The sequence below is a fragment of the Choloepus didactylus genome, chromosome 4 (genome assembly GCF_015220235.1).
Source record: "Choloepus didactylus isolate mChoDid1 chromosome 4, mChoDid1.pri, whole genome shotgun sequence".
In the NCBI taxonomy this organism is placed as follows: Eukaryota; Metazoa; Chordata; class Mammalia; order Pilosa; family Megalonychidae; genus Choloepus; species Choloepus didactylus.
In genome coordinates, this window is record NC_051310.1 from 112,227,424 (window position 1) to 112,246,256 (window position 18,833).

General features: G+C 36.6%; 1 protein-coding gene across 8 annotated transcripts in view; it reads right to left on the reverse strand.

Annotated features, from left to right (window-relative positions):
- Positions 1–18,833, reverse strand: part of ZWILCH (zwilch kinetochore protein) — a 64,121-nt gene that overhangs the window by 1,691 nt on the left and 43,597 nt on the right. For 5 of the 8 annotated variants that reach the window (XM_037833616.1, XM_037833615.1, XM_037833617.1 and 2 more), the window contains 9 exons: positions 18,435–18,484; positions 17,682–17,787; positions 16,589–16,668; positions 14,834–14,990; positions 14,142–14,170; positions 7,220–7,356; positions 5,992–6,087; positions 3,946–4,058; positions 605–719 (listed from right to left, as the gene is read on the reverse strand). In XM_037833616.1, the coding sequence (XP_037689544.1) occupies positions 631–719; positions 3,946–4,058; positions 5,992–6,087; positions 7,220–7,356; positions 14,142–14,170; positions 14,834–14,990; positions 16,589–16,668; positions 17,682–17,787; positions 18,435–18,484 (857 nt within the window). In that variant the 3' untranslated portion in view covers positions 605–630. Of the gene's footprint in view, positions 1–604; positions 720–3,945; positions 4,059–5,991; positions 6,088–7,219; positions 7,357–14,141; positions 14,171–14,833; positions 14,991–16,588; positions 16,709–17,681; positions 17,788–18,434; positions 18,485–18,833 lie in introns of those variants that run through there. The other 3 variants (XM_037833621.1, XM_037833620.1, XR_005216436.1) reach the window with 2 other exon arrangements.

Consider the following 18,833-nt stretch of genomic DNA (forward strand, 5'->3'; position numbering starts at 1 on the left):
ATACAGCTTAAGAACGAATGATAATATTAGGCATTTTACTCATTATCTGATTCTATTTAATGCTATTACTGAAACACAAAAACAGGAACATAGTAGGAAATGTTATTACATTAATTCTTTTGGTTAATATTATTTCAAACCAAAGTATTTTAAAAGGGGCTTGGTCCAACAAATGGCTGGGGTAAAACTGTTTTTAAAAGAACCCCCCTTTTTTTTAATGACAAATCAATATACCTGTTCAAGGTTTTTCTCTTCCATTAACGTTTTTGAAATCAAACTCTCTTTCTATGATACATACAGATTTAAAGTACAAAAACATAACCCTATTCAGAAAAAATTTTTTTTTCTTTTCTCTGGTTGGGATTAAACTGACCTATTTAGTTGCCTACAAAAGGGAGAAAGGAAATTAAAGACTTGTACTGCTCAATAACATCTGGTAAGCCTTTTATGTGATTGCTGATAAATAATCCACATTCCTAACATATTAAGTCGGCATTAATGTTTTAGAAAGAACCAAAACATTAGATACTGGTCGGCATTTATGTTCTAGAAAGAACTAAAACATTACAAAGTATTTGCAGAGAACAAAAATGAATATAAATACCTTATAGAGGACCTCATAAGTACACTTTACTTGAAATGCACCTGGCTGCAGGTAACCACATTAGTAAAGAATATCCTTTCTTCCAAGCTACTGTTTAGTGTTAATTCAGAAAAATCTGTAACAAGACAGATAGCAAGATCAGAACTGTTTAAAGCCCTGCTGCCTCTTCTACCATATATAATGCTGAATTTTATAACAGTTACAATAATAAAGGGGTGGTGTGAATGACAGGAGTCTTTTACTTTAAGAGAAAACTTTAGACAAAAAATCAACAAGGACAATTCTAAATCCTAAACCCTCTTGATATATTTAAAACATGATTAAACAAACTAAAATATAAAGCACATTTTAAAAAAATTATATAGTTTTAGTTTGAGAACCAACTGCTTTATTTTTTTGTGCCACATCAATAGAGTTCAATAACTGTCGCAATATTAACAATATTGGAAATAATATTTCCCAATATTAACATATATTTCAGAAAAGAATTTCTACTTAGAATTTGTAGTTTGGGACTAGACACATGTCCATTTTCTTCTCCCAAAGACTGACTACTGTATTTCAAAAATAAATGATCCAGTTAACATTTAGATGGAATTATGTCTACTTCCTTGTGGGTCAACATTTTGGTTTCCATATTTTCACCATCATCAGCAATCATTTCCTGAGCACCCACTGGGTGTGCAGTACTCTACTGGGCACTGTTTTTCTCCCCCATTAACTCCAAATCATTATTCTCTCTTCCCATGGCAGCTAAAAGTGCACTTTTTTCTTTGAAGTCTGCCTGCTTTTGCTGTTAACCATTTTACTCAAAAGTATTTGTTATCCCCTTAGATATCTTGAAAAGCTAGCCTTTGACCTAACTGCTTAATCCAGTGAAATGGCATACGATCTTTGGCAACAATAAATCATTAATGGGCTTCAGATAGTTACCACTGGGGTTCTGTTTGAGTACTCCATGACTTACAAATGAGGTTCTCCTTCAAGGGTTGGCATACTTTGGGCCAAAGTCATTAAATAATTTCTGGACAAACACATCAAGAATATATGATGGGCAGAAGAGGTTATAAAGTTCAAACCAAAATGGAGTTTGAATATCTTTCCAAGCACAGAAATCTTCAAAATTTCATTAAAATTTCTTATTTTCATAAAAGAAATCATTGAACCAATACATTAACAAGTTATTTGAATTCTAACATCCAAAAAAAACTTTCACATTTTTGAAAAGGCCTGCCTCAAAGCAATGAAAAGATAGGTTCGCTTATTCAGTATCCTTGAGAAAAGATATTTCATCCTTTTCTTTTAAAAAATAAGTTTATTTTTTAGAGCAGTTTTAGGTTTGCAGAAAACCTGTGTGAAGGTGTTTAATCTTGCATGAATTTCCTCATAACAAAAGTTTGATCTTTATGTAATAAAATTTATTTTAAAACTTTAAAAATTAACATTTAAAAATATCATTGTATCAAATACACTTGTGTCTTTATAACATTCTTTTTAACCATAAGAGAAAAATATGTCTTTTTTTAAAAACCTGAAAGAACAGCTGTACATAAGATGTTTAATGTTGGTAGTTCTCAACCTTAGCTGCACAATGGAATCACCTGGGGAACTTTAAAAATTACTGATTAGTCCAAGCTTTATCTCACAGATTTTGATTTACTTTGTCTGCACAGGACTTTTAAAAACTCATCTGATGATTCTAAAGTTCAACCAAGACTGAGAACCACCCCTTTCTTAGAGCTTTCTCTATGCCCCAGTCCCTGTGTTTTTCCAGTCTTTGCTACTGTAAACAATACTGCAATTAATAGACTTGTTCATAGGTTTTTTGGCACATGTCTGGTTATACGTGTAGAATAAATTCTTATCAATGGAACTGCTGGGCAAAAGAATATGTTCTTTTTAAAATTCTATGGCTATTGCCCTCTCCAGAGGCTGTACCACTTAACACTCCAATGGGCAATGTGTGAGATTGATTGCCTGCTTCCCATATCCTTGCCAGCACTGCAACTCCAAATTTTTTGATCTTTGCTAATCTGACAGGTGAAAAATAGTATCTATGTAATATAAATCTGCATTTCTCTTGTTAAATTTAGTATATTTTATTTTCCTTATATATTTACATTATATTTAGTATATATTATCAGATATTATATTTTATTTATTTGGGTTTTTTTTTTTTGCAATTTTTATTTTTAAGATGACATCTGAATCTCCTTATTGGTAAACTGTTTATATTATTTGTGCATTTTAAAATTGAGTTACTAATATTTTTCTTACTGATTTTAAAGTTCTTTATATACTAGGCAATGTAGCTGCTTTTCTGAACATAAGCTACAAATTCCTTTTCCTAGTTTACCATTTGTCTATTGTTTTTGCCTCCGGTATATATATATATTCTTTTCTTGAAGACATTTTTCTACTTTTATATAGTTAAATTTCAATCTTCTATATCTTCTGGGGTTTATATCACACTTGGAAAAGACACAGCAAAATTTTAACTGATGGCTCTCAGGAAAATTCTTCCAGTTTCTTTAGGATTTTTGTAGTTCAGCCATATGTATAATACCTTTAATTGAGAGATCTTTCCATTACACCTGAATCAAAAGATATTTTGGGGAGAAGAGTAAACATTTCTGGAAATAATTTTGCATGGTATCAGTTGGTAAAATAGAACTATTTGTATTTCAAAAACTGGTTGATTACAGGCCATGAAATCTTGGATTCCCATCCGAAAAACATCAAGTTTGTTTTTGGATAATCTTTGCAATATTTGAATGTAACCATTTAGGACCTATACAAATAATTGATGACAGCATCATATAATTCACATGCATGAAAACAACAGGTTTATAAGTGTTTGCTGGAGGAGGAAGAATGGGGTGGGGAGGCAGCGAATTAACGCTATCTTTGGCCAAAAAGATCATCTTTGATAAGAGCACTAGAAATCTCAACCCTTAATTTGCCACAGGGAAGATACTAGGGCAGAAAAATTATCATCACTGTTTTAAACAGGACACAAAAGAGTAAAGTATGAACTGGCATTCTTATAACATAATTTACTCCTAGTCCCTATCATTTGACCTCTTTCAATAAAAGTTCCTCTATCCAGGATAATAAGAAAAAGCACTCTTTTCATGATTATTACACTCTGAATTCTTCTGGACATTACACTTTTACAAAAATCATGATTTTTATTTTTAAAAGACTAAATATGTTCAACATCTAGAGTGCAAGAAACAGTTTAAAACTGGGCATAAGAGCTAGAATAATGATCTCTCAGTCAGATTTAATATATTTTCTACTGGAATAATTCATCTGAATCAATTGCAAACCATCATTACCATGTTTGTGAAAATGCACATGGTCTACAGGTGAGTTGTCACTCAGTTGCCAAATTGTTTTAACCTTCTTTTGACCACTATTTATTTCCACTCTCCATTTCTGCGGTTTCTCACTGAAAAAGGAATATCAAAGGGAAAAATAAAAAGTGAAGTCCTTGTTAGGGGAGTCCTTATATGATAAGAACTTAGGGAAAAGAGATAAATATGTCATATTTATATAAGAAGCATAGCCAAAAGAAGAGAAGAGTATAAAAGAAGGGTATAAATAATAATTCAATGAAAAAAAAGGCTGTAATAGAGAAATACAGACTGTGTTAGGGGACAAATAGAGGGGGAGTTCCTAACTCAGATGGATGGTTGTAAGGTTAGGAAAAAATCCTCAGATTTTGGCACTGTGTTGAGTATGAAATGACCAGAGGAGTTAATTAAGCAGACAAGATGGGGAAAAGTGGGCCGGAGGAAGGAACAGCACGTGCATACGGACCGAGGGTAAGAGAGTGCGGAGTGTTTGAGGAAATGCAATAATGAAGTGTGCATATCTTTAAAGGGGAGTGTGAATCCATGGGGGCGCACGGGGTCAGGAAGGGGCCACTGGCTCAGGCAAACAAGGCCTTCCAGACCATGCTAAGGCACTGGGACATTGTCCTAAAGGTAACAGGAGCTACTGGAGGATTTAAAACAGACTGATGTCATGGTGGGACCTGAATTTTAGGAAAATCACTTTGGCAGTGACATGGAGTAGGAAGATACGGAAGCAGGTACAGCAGTTTGGAAAAAGGATTTTACCACAGTCCAGGTATGAAATGATGCATATGTGAAGTAACCCAATGACGATGTGAAAACATAGAGAAGGGGATTGGATTCAAGAGCTAGCAAGAAAGTCAAGACTTGTTAATTACTTAAAGGAATAAGGGACAATAATGAGCAGAGGCTAAGGCTTAGGTTTCTGTTTTGGGTATTAGATAGAGAATAATTATGGTCACTTGAGAGAGAATACAGAGGAGGAAAAAGTGTTAGGAAGAGGATGAGGGTTTCAGTTTTAGAGCATGAATGTCTATAGGACACTGGAGTTGGGGATTCACACCCAACAGGCATTTAACAACATGGGTCTGAAGCTCAGAAGACAGAAACTGGACATATGGGTTTGGGATAATATTAGCATCAAGGAATTGAAGACCAGAGTATGACTGCAATTACCCATGGAAGATAGAAAGTGAGAAGAAAAGAGGGCAGAGGGTAGAATCCTGCTGAAAACTCACATATAAGAGGTAGGCACAGGAAGAATTTGAAAAGAGAATTATTCTCAATGTTAGAGGTCGGCCAGAGAGGTAGAATTAAAATTAAGACAGAATGCTATGTTTCAGAAATTAAATAAGGAGATAGGTTCAAGGCAACAGTGTTAAAAGTCAAAGAGATGTTAAGCAAGAGAAGAACTGTAAAGGATTTAGCAATTAGAAGGCCACTGGTGACCTCTGCCAGAGCAGTTTCAGGGGAGTGATAGGATTTGGCTTAGAAGATACTAGAGGAACGGTAAATAGAACAGCTTTCGTATCAGAGAAATTTCAAGTATATTTATATGCTTATGGAAAAGTCAGATGAGACCACTGCCAGAGACAACCTGGCTGATCCATCATCATCTTAGCCTCAGGGTTCCATACCCCACCCCACCCCACCCCCAACTCCTATCCCTTCACTCACTCTCACGGCCATACCCTTGACCTTGTTGTCATTATACTGATCATTTTACTCCCAATCTGCTATTTTCCTTCTGGCTAAACTTTTCTCCCTACTCAACTAGAAGGAATCACAAATTGAGAGAAAAATGAAAGACTAGAGGCCCAATGGTCTAAAAGAGAGTAAACAGAAAGCCTGTGAGGAGAAAGAGAGAGAACTATATAAGACTGCAGTCAGAGAGAGGGATATAGACAGTTATGATTTCAGAGGTGAAGTAGCTCTGGGTTTTAAGCACCCCATGGAACACAGACACCAAAATTGCTCAGAATCATGGCTGGACTTAAGGTATAATTTAATTATTAAATTGCTTACCTTTGATACAAGTTTTTTATAGCAGTTGGTCTGATTGGCAGCTGAAAAATGTGTTGCTCATTAAGAGGATTTTGTTTATAATATTTAATGCAGGATCTAAAAAAAAATGAACCTCTTTTGGAAAAAAGAGCCATTTGGAGAGAAAGGAGTCTAGTGCTCACAAGGAAAACACTTTGAGTACTGCTAACAACAACATCAACAAGAGAATTATTTAAGGACCACAAAAGTTAAAACAAAAACAAAAACCAATCTCCTCCTCAAAACTTAGGTTACGTTTTTTTCTTTGAAATGAAAGACCACTCACTTTTTGTAAGTTACAAATACATGTATTTCTCATAAATATATTAAATATTTATGTTAAGCCCAAATAAAGGCTTAAGTAGGGAGAAAGAGGTATCAGAAAAGAAAAACAGGAAGGCAAAAGAAAAACAAAGACACAGCTTCTATGGTTTTCAGAGTCTGGGTAATTAAAGAGTTAACTCATTTCCTAGCACTAACCTTTAATGAAAAAAAAAACACAAAAACCTTTTAGACTCTCGAAGCAGCAACAATTTCAAAATTTTCCCTTTACAAATGAGGTAAACTCTAATTTGGGGAAAAAGGCAATGGTACATTTTCTTCTACAGGGAAAAAGAAGCCTAGTCCTTCTATTGGACAGTTTACTTATTTCTAGTTGAGGCCTTAAATACACATAGGACACCAGCAGTACATGTATGAAGATTATTCCAAACTTCTAGGCAGACTGATCACCAGAATCTCTTAAATTAAGCAATGCTATTGACAGATTGGTGATAATATTTGATCCTATTAAATTACCATATAAATGGATGGCAAGGATTAGCTTGCTCCAAACTCGCATAAAGGAGAAGGAAACCAAAATTTAGTAAGTACCTATTAAGTGCCAGGTACTTTATACACATTGCATCATTTAATCCTCACAACAAACTCATGAGGTTATTAGATTCATTTTATAGACAAAGAAACATAATTCAGTGAAAGGAAACTTCCTAAGGAAGCTAGAAAGTGGTAGAGCTAAGTGTCAAACCTGCCTCCTTCTGAATCCAAAGCCATTTGTCCCTATGACACTGACTTAGATCCATTCTGCTACTGCAAAGATAGGACGCGCCGGTGCTTTCCTGACACGTAATATAAACTATATATATTTTGGTTGCAGCTATTTCAGAGGAGAATACACTTTTATGTAAGCAAACAACAGGGATATACTTACTGTGTTAAAGAAAAGAGGAGCTCATGTTGAAGTTTAATGAAAAGCATACAACTGGCTAATATTTCTAGAATATGGTGGAGTTTCTGAACACGATAAACCTGTTCTTGAATATCTCCTGATGAAGAAATGAAGTATTCCTAGAATATAAAAGGTATAAGCAAAACAGGGAGTTAAAAGAGAAAGAATATGGCTATGGCTGCTAAACTAAGTTTAGATGCTTGATAATAGGGGGGAAAAGGAAAGAGGCAGCTAGATGGAAGATACCACTTTTCAATACTATTACCCTCCACTAAGTTCTGCAGATGGAATTAAAGCAAATCCACAAGACAACTCTTAACCCTTGCTGGACTGATGGAAATGTCCCCCTCTAAAAACAGCAAATCTGAAATACCAAGAAATTGAGTGTATTGATAAGCTTCCACTTGTATATATTACTGGTAAATTGGTACAGCTCTTTGGAAAAGTAATTTGGCAATATATGTCAAACATCATAACAATGCTCAGGACTTCTAACCCTATTTCTGAGAACCCATCCTAAGGAAATAATCCATGGTAAGTGTGGTAGGCAGAATTCTAAGATGGCCCTGTCCTAGTTTGCTAATGCTGCAGAATGCAAAACACCAGAGATGGATAGGCTTTTATAAAATAGGGGTTTATTTCACTACACAGTTACAGTCTTAAGGCCACAAAGCGTCCAAGGTAACACCTCAGCAATCGGGTACCTTCACCGGAGGATGGCCAATGGCGTCCGGAAAACCTCTGTTAGCTGGGAAGGCAGCTGGCGTCTGCTCCAAAGCTCTGGCCTCAAAACGGCTTTCTCCCAGGACGTTCCTCTCTAGCAAGCTTGCTCCTCTTCAAAACATCACTCCCAGCTGCACTCAGTCCCCCCCCCCCCAGTCAGCTTATTTATATAGCTCCACCGATCAAGGCCCACCCTGAATGGGCGGGGCCATGCCTCCACGGGAACATCTCATCAGAATCATTACCCACAGCTGGGTGGGGCACATTCCAAGCAAATCCAACCATCACCAAAACGTCTGCCCCACAAAACTACAAAGACAATGGCATTTGGGGGACACAATACATTCAAACCAGCACATTCCACCCCCTGGACCCCAAAATTACATTATCTTTCCAAATACAAAATACATCCATCCCACAACAACATCACAGAAACTTACATAATCTCAGTAACAATAGTCAAGTACAAAATCCCATCAAAATCAATTTAGGCATGGTCAGTCCTAAGGCACAATTCCCCCTAGCTTTGGATCTGTGGAGTTAGAAGAAGTTATATGCTTCCAATATACAAAGGAGGGACATTCATAGGATAAACATTCCCATTGCCATAAGGAGAAACAGTAAGGAAAACAGGGTTAACAGGAGCAAAACAGTTCCTAAAACCCGCAGGACAAACTCCATTAGATTTCAAAGTCTGAGAGTCATTTACAGAACAATGTTGCATCCTTGGGGCTTGAGAGAGTGGGAGTCTAACACTTCCCAAGTGCCTTTGTGGCAGCCGTTTTCTCTCCAAATGCTTGGATGAGTGCTCCAACATTTCCACACATTGGGGAGACCACCTTCTCGGCCTCACCCTCCTCAAACCTCGGGGCAGCTCCCAGATTCCCTTCCATCTCCGGGGCACACGCTCAACCCCTTCAGAACAGTGTGGTAGCAGCCAGGCTCTCCCCAATTCCCTGGGAATGTGCTCCAACCTCTTTGGGACCTGAGGTGGCAAAACTCTTCCAGAGCATCGAGGTGGAATGCCCGCCCTCGACCTCCAGGGCAAACTCACCCTTTCCATGCATGTGGGCTGCTCCGCTCTCCCAACCCGAGACCTCTTGACTCTAGACCTCAACCTCCATGGCTCTGTCTTTGAAGAGATTTTTCCTTTAATTTTTTCCTTGTCTGTCTCCTCCAGTCCAGACCGGCAATGGCTCTGTCTATAAAGATCTCGCAAAAATTCTGTTGGCTTTGCATGAAGCATACAGGGGTCAAAGCCATCAGACAATAGGACTTTCCACAAATCCTTTCTGGATAATTCCATCTCCAATCTTGGCTTGTACTGAAATGGTGGCTGGGTTCCATGTTTGGTAACATCCTCACATTGGGCTGTAGCTTCTGGGATTCCACCCCCTGGAAGCTCGTAATTTTCCAAGCCATCAGCTTCTGGTTTCTTTGAACCCAAGAGTTCAGTTCTAAGTTTCTCTCTCTCCGCTCGCATTTTACTATAAGCTGCAAGGAGAAGCCAGGGTATCTCCTCCACATGTAGTCTGGAGATCTCCTCAGCTAAGTATTCCAGGTTGTCGCTTTCAAATTCTTCCTTCCATCTGACACCAGGACTCAATTTTGCCAAATTCTGTGCCACTTTAAAACAAGGATCGCCTTTCTTCCAGTTTACAACAACATATTCATCATTTCTGCTGAAGTCCTCATCAGAAGTATCTTTAGAGTCCATATTTTCCATAAACAGTCTCTTTAAAGCAGTTTTGGCCTTTTCTATCAAGCGCCTCACAATTCTTCCAGAATCTTCCCCTTATCCATTTGAAAAGCCGTTCCAACATGTTTGGTATTTGCAAACTCAGCAGCAAAAGCACCCCACTTCTCTGGTACCAAAATCTGTCGTAGTTTGCTAATGCTGCAGAATGCAAAACACCAGAGATGGATAGGCTTTTATAAAGTGGGGGTTTATTTCACTACACAGTTACAGTCTTAAGGCCACAAAGCATCCAAGGTAACACCTCAGCAATTGGGTACCTTCACCGGAGGATGGCCAATGGCGTCCGGAAAACCTCTGTTAGCTGGGAAGGCAGCTGGCGTCTGCTCCAAAGCTCCGGCCTCAAAATGGCTTTCTCCCAGGACGTTCCTCTCTAGCAAGCTTGCTCCTCTTCAAAACATCACTCCCAGCTGCACTCAGTTCCCTCCCCCCGAGTCAGCTCATTTATATAGCTCCACCGATCAAGGCCCACCCTGAATGGGCGGGGCCATGCCTCCATGGGAACACCTCATCAGAATCATTACCCACAGCTGGGTGGGGCACATTCCAAGCAAATCCAACCATCACCAAAACGTCTGCCCCACAAAACTACAAAGACAATGGCATTTGGGGGATACAATACATTCAAACCAGCACAGGCCCCAAGATTCCTACCCCCTGGGGTACAAACTTTGTATAATTCCTTCCTCTTGACTAATGTCAATACTGTGAATACAATGGGGAATTAATCCCATGATTAGGTTAATAATCAACGGATTTTTTTTTTTTTTTTTAGTTGGTCAAAAGGGAGATGTGGCCTGACCTAATCAAGCAAACTTTTTGAAAGAAGATGAAACGTTAGAGATGGTCTCCTGCTGGCTCTGAAAAAACAAACTGCTATATTGTAGAGAAGACCACATGGCAAGGACCCAAGAGTGAACATGAAGAGCTGCCAGTGGTTCCTGGCCACAACTAACAAGAAAATGGAGACCTCAGTCACAGGCCACAAGGAAATAAATTTTTACTAACAACAAATAAGGGAGGTCGGAAGCAGGTCTCTCCTTAGTCAGCCTTGTAAGACCCTGAGCAGAGGACCCAGCAAAATGTGAACTCCTGACCCCTGGAAACCGTGAGATGATAGTGTTCTTTAAAGCTGCTAAATTAGTGATAATTTGTTATGTAGCAATAGAAAACTAATACATATAAGGTAAGGGAAAAGCCATGGTCAACTCTTGTAACTTAGAGCAATGGCAGGGAGATCCATGGATAATCCTAAATTATAGTTCAAAGGAAGCTAGGCAAAATGTGATAAAATTAATTTAATGTAAACTCATTTACAATTAAATCCAAAATATGTGGACACGTTTATTGTTTCAAAAAGCTTATTTCAAAATGTGAAAATAATACAAGTAGAAAAATAGGCACACTCCCAAGAAGGGAGTACCTTGACACAGGCCCACTCACCATTGGCCTGCGAATATGTTACTTTTATAGCAAAAGGGAATTAAGGTTGCTAATCAGTTGGCTTTAAAATAGGGATTATACTGGATTATGCAGATGGGTCCAATTTAATCACAAGAACTCTTAAAATTGGAAGAGAGAGGCAGAAGAGTAAGTCAGGAAGGTGCAACATCAGAAGGTCCTGACCAGCCATTGCTAGCTTTGAACATGGAGGAAGAGGGCCACAAGTCATGGAATGGCGTGGTCTCTAGAAATCTGAGAAAGACCCACAGCAGACAGGTAACAAGAAAATGGGGACCTCAGTCCTACAACCTCAAGGAATTGAATTCTGTCAAAAATCCAAATGAGCAAGAAATGATTTCTCCCTAAAGCCTCCAGACAAGAAAGCAGTCTGCTGACACCTTGATTTTAGTCTGGTGAGACCTGTACTGGACTTCTGACTTATAAAACTGTAAATAATAAATCTGTCTTGTTGTAAGCCAGTAAATGTTTGGTAATTTGTTATGGAAGAAACAGAAAACTAAACTAAAACCACCTGCATCAGAATCACTTGTGGAATAGGAATCAGCTTGTTAAAAATACATATTCTTGGTGTAGCCTTTCTGGAGGACAGTGTGGTGGTTCCATAAGAACCTAAGTATGTGGGTGCCATAAGGTCCTGCAACCTCATTAGGGGACATATACTTGGAAGATCTGAGAGCAGGGACATGAAAAGACATTTGCACACTGGTGTTTATGGAGGCAGTATGCATGATTTGCAATGGGCAGAGGTGGCCTAAGGGTACATCGGCGGAGGAACAGAATGGTGAACTGTGGTATGTGCATACAATGGAATAATGAGCAACTATGGGGAGGAGTGAAGCTGTGAGACATGGACACAAGGAGGTGAATGGATCCTGTAGACAGCATTTTGAGTGAACTATACCAGAAACAATGGCAAACACTATAATGCCTCACCAATATGGACAAACTACAACGGGTAAACTTAGAATTGAATCTTGGAGCACAGTTTATCAGGGAAATGCTTATTGTAATGGTCTCCCGATTGTAAGCTCTTACAGCAGTCACATCTATTCCTGAACTGCAACAGCTATTTCCAGATTCTGAGATGCTGATCCCTTGGTGTATAACCTGATAGGTTCCTGGAATTTTGGGTATCTGTGTGACACCTGAAACAAAGAGCTAGAGCTCAGCAGATAAGAATGTCAGTATTAGTGCATACAGCAACTGTTAAAAAAGCTGAAAAAGAGTCCAGACTTCAATTAGAGATATGAATGAAGCAGATCTAGTTAGGACCAGGGCAAATCGGGCCAAAGCGTAAAGGACGATACTGACCGTGTTTTAAAACTTCAACTTCCAAGTGAAACCAAGGGAAGAGATGTTTATTTGGTGCAGGATCTATATTTCCTAAACAATTTAACTCCTACAGTATGTTCAAATACCATAATTACATGGAACTTTCAATAGGAAGTGAGACCTGGTAGGTTTGTACAGGTTAGCATGAAATAGTGACACATCCCAAAGTAATTTGGGCAGAGAATAAAAATAGATATGCAGGGACCCCTGAGGAGCAGGGGGAAAATGTGGAAGTGTTGGACTTCCTCACCTGCACTGATGTTGATGTTGTCACAAACATTGAAGACTGGTGGTTTGATGTGCCGAGCCCTCTACCACGGGACTTGCCCTTATGAAGCTTGTTACTGCAAAGGAGAGGCTAAGTTTGCATATAAATGTGCCTAAGAGTCTCCCCCTGAGCACCTCTTTGTTGTTCAGATGTGGCCTTCTCTCTCTCTCTAACTAAGCCACTGTGGCAGGTGAACTCACTGCCCTCCCCCTTACATGGGACCTGACTCCCAGGGCTATGTATCTTCCTGGCAACGCAGGATACAACTCCTGGGGATGAATCTGGACCTGACATTGTGGGATTGAGAATATCTTCTTAACCAAAAGGGGGATGCAAAATGAAACAGTTTCAGTGGCTGAGAGATTTCAAATGGAGTCAAGAGGTCACTCTGATGGACATTCTTATGCACTATATAGATAACACCTCTTAGGTTTTAATGTATTGAAATAGCTAGAAGTAAATACCTGAAACTATCAAATCCCAACCCAGTAGTCTGGACTCCTGAAGATGATTGTATAACAATGTAGATTACAAGGGGTGTCAGTGTGATTGTGAAAAACTTGTGGATCACACTTCCTTTAGTGTATGGATGGATGAGTAGAAAAATGGGGATAAAAACTAAATGACAAATAGGGTGGGATGGGGGGATGGTTTGGGTGTTCTTTTTTCACTTTTATATTTTATTCTTATTCTGATTCTTTCTGATGTAAGGAAAATGTTCAGAAATAGATTGTGGTGATGAATGCATAACTATATGATCGTACTGTGAACAGTTGATTGTATACCATGGATAACTGCATGGTATGTGAATATATTTCAATAAAACTGAATTAAAAAAAATAGATTGGGGTGATGGTTGCATAACTATACTGTGAACAGTTGATTGTATACCATGGATGATTATATGGTATGTGAATATATTTCAATAAAACTGAATTTAATTAAAAAATTATCATAACATAATAAAAAAAACATGCTTAAATTCTTTGGAAAGTAACCCTTCAAGTATAATATAAATGAGTCAAGAGAATTTAAATCATATTTCGTTATAGGACTATCCAAGAAAGGCACTCAAATACTAGTATTTTGATTCCCTAACCATTCTAGAAAATGAGATTTGTGTTAGTACATTGGCTTGAGCAGGATACAACCATATGTCAGTATCATAAATCTACAGAGAATGAGAACTGATATTGAATGGTCTGCATTTTTTTGTCTTACTAGACTATAATTAAGGACATAGACCATCTTATTTATATTTCCTAGGACCAAGTACAGAGGTTGGCATAGGTGCTTAATAACTATATGCAGAATGATTGAATAAAAGAAATACCAATTTTAGAATAAAAAAATAAACTCACCAAATGATTCAAAGATGCAAGTTCCTGACCTATTAAGAAAAAAGACACATGCAAATAAGTTTAGGCATTGTCTACGATATGTTAAGGAACTTAAGTAAAATTTTTTCATAGTTCATACATGAGATACTCAAGATAAATAGCTCTTTGAAAAAGGCCAAATTTTTAGGTGGAGTATACCATAAATATATATGAGTATTTAATCTTAAAATGATCACAGCTTGCTCCTAATAAAAACCAAGAGTGGGGCATCAAAAAAGCAGCTCATGAAGTCCAGGCAGCAGAAGAGTGTGATAGTTAGCAGTCATTTAGTCATTGGGAAGAGATGGCCCTCACCCACAGTGATGGTGGTTAGCAAGATGAAATATTTCATAAATGAGTTTGGGGTGGGGTGGGGTGGGGTGGGGTGGAAAGCAGCTCATAAAAGGGTTTTTATTTGCTACATTCACCTCAGAAACTCAAAATGTTTGAACTAAACAACAACAACAAAAACAATCATGCTATTGTTGTCTTTAATCTCATATCTTCATAAAGGGGGAAACTAAAGCCCAGAGAGTAAAAATGCTTGTTTCACAGTGAACCAGGGGCAAACCAGGACTACAAATGTCTAGGGGCAAGTAGAAAGATAAAAGAGAATAGCTATAAGCTGATAATGATGCATTTAAAAATTTTTTTTAGGTGGGAAAGGGACTCACCTATGAAAAAACTGATATAATCTTTCTTTATTTTGTCCAAACCAATTTCCAAAAGCATTTGAACTGGAATAGTCCCACTGAGAGAAACTGAGTCCATGGTTCCATGATAAGACTGATGAATTAGCTTACTTAGTAAACTGCTACTCCCACTATGGAGCTAGAAATAAGGAAAATTTTACAACACTGTAAATAAAAATATACATAAATCCAATAAGCAAAATAGAAGCAAACTGCATTAACTACAAGCTAAAATTTTAAGCTTGCATTCTTAACCTCTAGACAGTATAAACTGAAGGCCCCCAACTTGCAAATGTATCAGTTTCTAAAATGCCATTCTTAACCTCATTTAAGTCCAAAGCAACTAAAAAGGGTTTAAACTTGATCACCCCCAGATACAATTCCACCAAAGAGAAGTTAGTTGGTCCTTTGTAGCTTTAAAACTAGAAAGTCTCTTCTTCTCCCTCTTGATTCAAATGCTATTGGGCATCTTTCCCCAAAACCGAACACCTTCATCCACACTGGAAATACGTGGAGGCAGGAAAGCTCTCTCTCCCTCCATGGTCCAAGCATATCTCATAAGGAACTCCTTATTGGCTATAATATCAAACATACTAACTACATAATTTGCAAATTAAAAAGAACCATGAACTTATAGATCTAACATGTGTTCCAAATGTTAAACAATTCAGCTCAAACATGCATAAAATATTTGTCATTTTCTCACTTTCTTTCTACTGTCGCTACTTTAATTTTCATCATAAACATATGAATTATTTTTAACTATTTTCACTTCTTTTGTACCCCATCGTACATGGTGGGGTTCTATTTGTAAAATCTCACAAACACAACAAATTCTCTAGAGGAAAATTCAATGGACAAGACTAAAATGCCTAGAATCATTAGTGCCCAATTAGGGACAGCATTAGCACACCTTTGCAGTGTACCTTTGTTCATGTCTATGAAAGTTTCTAAGTTTTACAGTCATTAATTGGTAGTCATATTATTTAAAATAATTCCTATTAAATGAGGACTCTTTTGTTTGGCTCTCTACTTAGATTTTCCTTAATTATGAAATATAAATTCATTATGTATAATGTGGTTGGAAAACATAATTTATAACCTTATCATCAAAGATGATTGCAATTAACATTTTAGCATATTTGTTCCCAGGTTTTTCTCTGAAAGCTTACATTTTTTATACAATTATGTGTATTCCTTTTTTTTTTTTTTTTTACTGAACATTATATGTATTCTTCTCCACGTCATTAAAACTAGTCAGCATCATTTTAAACAACTATTCTTTGTGCCATTATGTGGATATAAAATTATTTACATAGCCATTCACTAACCTGGAAATTTAGGTCATTTACAATTTTTTGCTACTTAATGATGCAGTGATGAACACCCTGATACACAAAATTTTTACACGTATCTCTGTTTATGTGCTTCAGGTGGATCCTAACAAAAGAGCTACTAGTTCAAAAGACATGATAAATTTTGAGGAACTCAATACACATCAAAATTGCTTTCCAGGAAGAGTAGGCCAATTTTTACTCTTTATCAATAGTATATGGAAATCATCATTTATAGTAATAGAAATAATAACAATATTAGTAGCTTACACATACTGAGCACTTAACTATAAGCTAGGCATAAGATACTTCATAGGAATTAAATTATTAAATCCTGTGTACTTAACTACCATAGCACTCTATGCTGCAGGGATAAAGGATCTAACAACACTATTAAACCTACCCATGGCTGTATATCACCACACTGTAAACTCTGTATGATCAGTGTGAAACACTTCACCAAGTCTTGATATGAAATTACACCTTGGAAAACAAGTCAGTCTAACATTATTTTCATGGATTTCTGCAGAACAAATAAATCATTAATCCTAGGGATACACAAATGAAGTAGAAGACAAATATCTGAATTTCATAAATGGGGAAAGGGAAAGAATTTAAAGAATGCAAAAAAACATGATTAAATGCATTTTTAAAGCAAGAAATCAAACTCAGATTGCTACAAAATAAACACACTTAGTAAATATTAAGGAACGTCTTTTCCTTTATCTAATAATTATAATGTCACTAATGTACATGTTTTGGTTCATATAAATATAATATTAAACCACCTAAGTCTATACTCAAGTCAGAAGAAAAAATAGATCATATAAATTGCCTTGTTTTAATAGTTGTTGAGCAGATCGTGCCAATGCATTATAAGAAATGAATTTGATACAATAAGAACCAGACGGAAAAAAAAAATTTTTTTAAGAATAATAAAAAAGATTAAAAAAATACGATATAATACAATACAATAATGAGGTCAGACAGTGTAAGGAAGATGTTCAGAGGTTGACTGGGGTGATGATTGTGCAGCTATGTGGTGGTACTATGGGCGGTTGATTGTGCTCCATGGACGACTGTATGATATAGGAATATACCTCAACAAAACTGAATTAAAACAAACAAACAAAAAAAAACAAAAAAAAGTAAATGAATAAGGGAGGGATGGGTGGGATGGGATGTTTTAGGTGTCCTTTTTTTTACTTTAACTTCTATTCTTATTCTTTTTTGTGTGTAATAATGAAAATGTTCAAAAATTGATTGTGGTGAATCAACTATATAACAGTACTGTGAACACCTGATTGTACATTGTGGATGATTGTATCAGTTGTGAATATAGCTCAATAAAATTGAATTATTTAAAATAAAATAAAATAAGAACCAGAATTCCAAACAAGGCTAGTATACATTATATAATTATTTCCAAAAGACCTAAAAATAAAACTAAGAAATGATGGGAAAAATTTTATTTTACAATCATGATGGACACCTACTACTGCACATTTTGCACCACAGCTGCTCAGCAAAATCAAGATCACCACGTACTGTGAAAAGACACTCAATGGAACGATCAACTGCAGCAGTGTCATGTTTCACTGTCTGAAATAGAAGAAAACCTCAGGGAATATTCAGTTTATTAAAAAAAAAAAAAAAAGTAAAATAATTTAAGACCAATAAATCTCAAATGCTTCTCTGAGAAAATGTGGATTCATCAATACACACTAAGAAAGATGTGAACAAAACTGTTTTCCAGAACCTCATTCACTAGTGGGGAGATACAGTGAAAAACTGGATACTTAAAATTGTTTTAAACTATGGTGCCTAAAAGCAACCATTCAACTTTCCTTCCATGTAAAAATACTTGTTAAATCACCCTTGTCTCCATTTTCCTATTTGTCAAATGAGAACATATCTAGCTTAATTTTACACCATCTTATGACCTATTATCCTACCATTTTATAGTGCATTAATGTACTGTAATAATGATACAGTAATACAATCTTATTGTATATTAACATTCATTTCTATTTCTCTGCAATCAAGCAACTTATAATATACATGTAGTAGTTCTCTTAAAAAATATTAATTCTGAAGGAAAGCAATCAACAGTGCTGACATTTAAGACATCCAAAAAGCTGCCTTGGCTGTACCAGATCCATTTAAGATGGTACAACATGAAGAATAATGGTATAATCAAAATTTTAAAGATAGTTCATTGTACATATCTAACTGAAATAGTCACTTACCTCTGTGTCTTTTTTTGTAGAATCACCAAATCCATCCAGTTTATTCAAGTCTAGGAAGCGGCAAAAACTTATTAATTTTTGATTTAATTTTCTGCTTTCCAGATTATTTCCATCCTAATCCTATTTTCAAATGGCAAATAGGGATAGTAGAAGTATAACTGGGGATTCTGTGCAAATTACTCAACTCTCCAAAAGGGGTAATAACAGCTATTATCAGATAGAGGTGTGAGGAAGAACTGAGGTAACATGGCAGGCCCTGATACGCAATGTTGGGCACATAGTATATACTCAAGAGATACTGTTCCTTCGGTCTTCTTCTATACTCTCAAATATGGTTGTCCTATATAAAATTTAAATTAAATTTCATTAATTTTTAAAATTACTTGGACCTTTACCATT